The sequence below is a fragment of the Otolemur garnettii genome, unplaced genomic scaffold (assembly GCF_000181295.1).
Source record: "Otolemur garnettii isolate 467f Iridium unplaced genomic scaffold, OtoGar3 scaffold00211, whole genome shotgun sequence".
NCBI classification, from domain to species: domain Eukaryota; kingdom Metazoa; phylum Chordata; class Mammalia; order Primates; family Galagidae; genus Otolemur; species Otolemur garnettii.
Window position 1 is genome coordinate 527,077 of NW_003852606.1, and position 2,418 is coordinate 529,494.

General features: G+C 45.2%; 1 protein-coding gene across 3 annotated transcripts in view; it reads right to left on the minus strand.

Moving 5' to 3' along the window:
• MYH14 (myosin heavy chain 14) overlaps positions 1-2,418 on the minus strand; it is an 86,921-nt gene that overhangs the window by 57,379 nt on the left and 27,124 nt on the right. For all 3 annotated transcript variants that reach the window (XM_012812557.2, XM_012812558.2, XM_023507863.1), the window contains exon 11: positions 1,194-1,289. In XM_012812557.2, the coding sequence (XP_012668011.1) occupies positions 1,194-1,289 (96 nt within the window). The remainder of the gene's footprint in view (positions 1-1,193; positions 1,290-2,418) is intronic.

Consider the following 2,418-nt stretch of genomic DNA (forward strand, 5'->3'; position numbering starts at 1 on the left):
GGCCCGGGCTGGGGATTCGAACCCGCCACCTTAGGTGTATGTGGCTGGCGCCTTAGCCGACTGAGCCACAGGTGCCGAGCCTGGTCTCAAACTCTTGAGCTCAAGAAATCCACCTGTCTTAGCTTCCCAGAGTGCTAGCATTACAGGTGTGAGCCGCTATGCCTGACCTCACCCCAGTTCTGTAAAACAAATGAATAAATGAGAGTGCACAGTACACCTGCTAGGTGTGTGACCAGAGCCCCCAAATGCCACAGGCAATATCACTCATCAACAGCATCGTGGGTAACATCTCCTGTCCTTGTATCTTCTGTGCCATGCAGCTTTTTAAATAGAGCCCTTTTCTCCCATCTTAGTGTTCAGTGAAAAACAAAAAAAAAGCCCATAGATTTTATAACCAGGACAGAAAGCTCTTGCTATCTCCAGGGACAGGGGGTGTGAAGCACGATTCCATTTCTGTGACAATCTATATCCACAGTGATCAGATGTAGAACAAAGCCTAGAGAGAAATACTCTAAAATATGAGTATTAATTATCTCCTGCAAGTATGATTATGGATAATTTTCTCCCTTACTTTGTACTTTTCTGTCTTCCCAGATTTTTCCCTTCCAGCCTGTATTATTTCAGGATAATAAAGAAGCATAGCCACTTCCATTTTGGCTAAAAAGAGAAGTAATAACATTGACTATAATTCTGTTTTTTAAAAGGTCTCCTTACTGGCAGGCTTGTGCTGTTCAAGCTCCCAGCAGAGCTTACCCTCATTAGAATAAGGAAAAGAGGCCAGGAGCAATGGCTCACGCCTGTAATCCCAACACTCTGGGAGGACTGAGTGCAGGAGGACTGCTTGAGCTCAGGAGTTGGAAACCAGCCTGAGCCAAGAGCGAGACCCCGTCTCGACTAAAATTAGGAAAACTAGCCAGACTTGGTGGTGGGTACCTGTAGTCCCACCCACTCAGGAGGCTGAGGCAGGAGGATCACTTGAATCCAAGAGTTAGAGGTTGCTGTGAGCTATGATGATACCACAGCACACTAGCTCACGGCAATAGAGTGAGTTCTGTCTCAAAACAAACAAACAAACCCAAAAAACCAATGCGGGAAAGAGTGGGAGATGTTACTTCAGCAAAGACTCAGCAGATGGCAGAAGTCAAGAGTGGCACCAGGATGGAAGCAGGACACACAGGCTGCAGGGACTGTACCTGTGTTGTCGGGCATGGTGGCTTGATCTGTGTTCCGCTCTCTCTTCAGGACAATGTTGCCAAACTGGAGAACTGCCGAGACCATGCGCAGCATAGCTGGGGACAAGGAGAGAGGTCACACTGGAAGAGAGATCACACTGGGCTCCGGCCCCTTGCAAGTTTAACTTAAAAAGCTTGAGGCAAACCACACCACTGCCCCTTGGCTTCAAAACCACCTGGGACCCTAGTTAGGTCCTAAAGGATTCGCATTTATTTTGTATCTGATGTTTGCCTCATCACTACCCAGTGTCTGCTCACGTGGTCTATTTTATAAAGTGATGGACACAGTATTGAAAAGGCCTTAGGGAAATAAACAAGGAAGGTTTATGGTAACACAGAAAGATTTCTAAAATACTGAGTGAAAAATGCAAGGTTCACAAGGCTGCATATGGCATTCTGTCACGTACACAGAAAAGGGAGGAAACATTTGTGCAGAGCGACCGATTCTCACGACTCGCACAGGTTATGCTCCAGGGGTGTCTGACCTTTTCTGTCCTTTGCCACATGTTGGAAGAAGAACTGCCTTGGGTCACACATTAAATACATAAACACAAATGAAGGCAGATGAGCAAAATAAGAAAAGGTCTGTGCATAATTTTTGAGATATCCAACACCACATATAAGAAAAAAGCTCTCAAATGATCAATACCCTGGGGGAGACAGCCCCGTACCAGAACTGCGCGCATATTATTTAACTTCTTTTTACTAGAATTTCCAAAGAAAAAAAGCTTAGGGTCTCCCCCCCACCATGCTCCAGCACTCAAATCTTGGGTTTCACATCTTGTGATATGCATACTTGCTCTTCCATCTCCTTTTTCTGATTTATTATTATTTTGCTGGAATATGTTCAAGCAAATCCCACACATGGCATCATTTCAGTCCTAATACCAACTTCCCTCGGTACATGTCTCTAAAGACAAATAAATAAGAACATGTTCTCATAGACCTCTGATGCTGCCATCTAACATCTGGCCTGACAAACTTAATGATCACTCCTGACATCAGCCCAGACCTGGTCCTTCATTTGCTTTTGTTGTTGTTGTTGTTGTTTGGTTTGTTTGTTTTTAGGGACAGAGTCTTACTTTATCACCCTCAGTAGAGAGCTATGGCGTCACAGCTCACAGCAACCTTCAGCTCTTGAGCTTAGGCGATTCTCTTGCCTCAGCCTCCCGAGTAGCTAGGACTA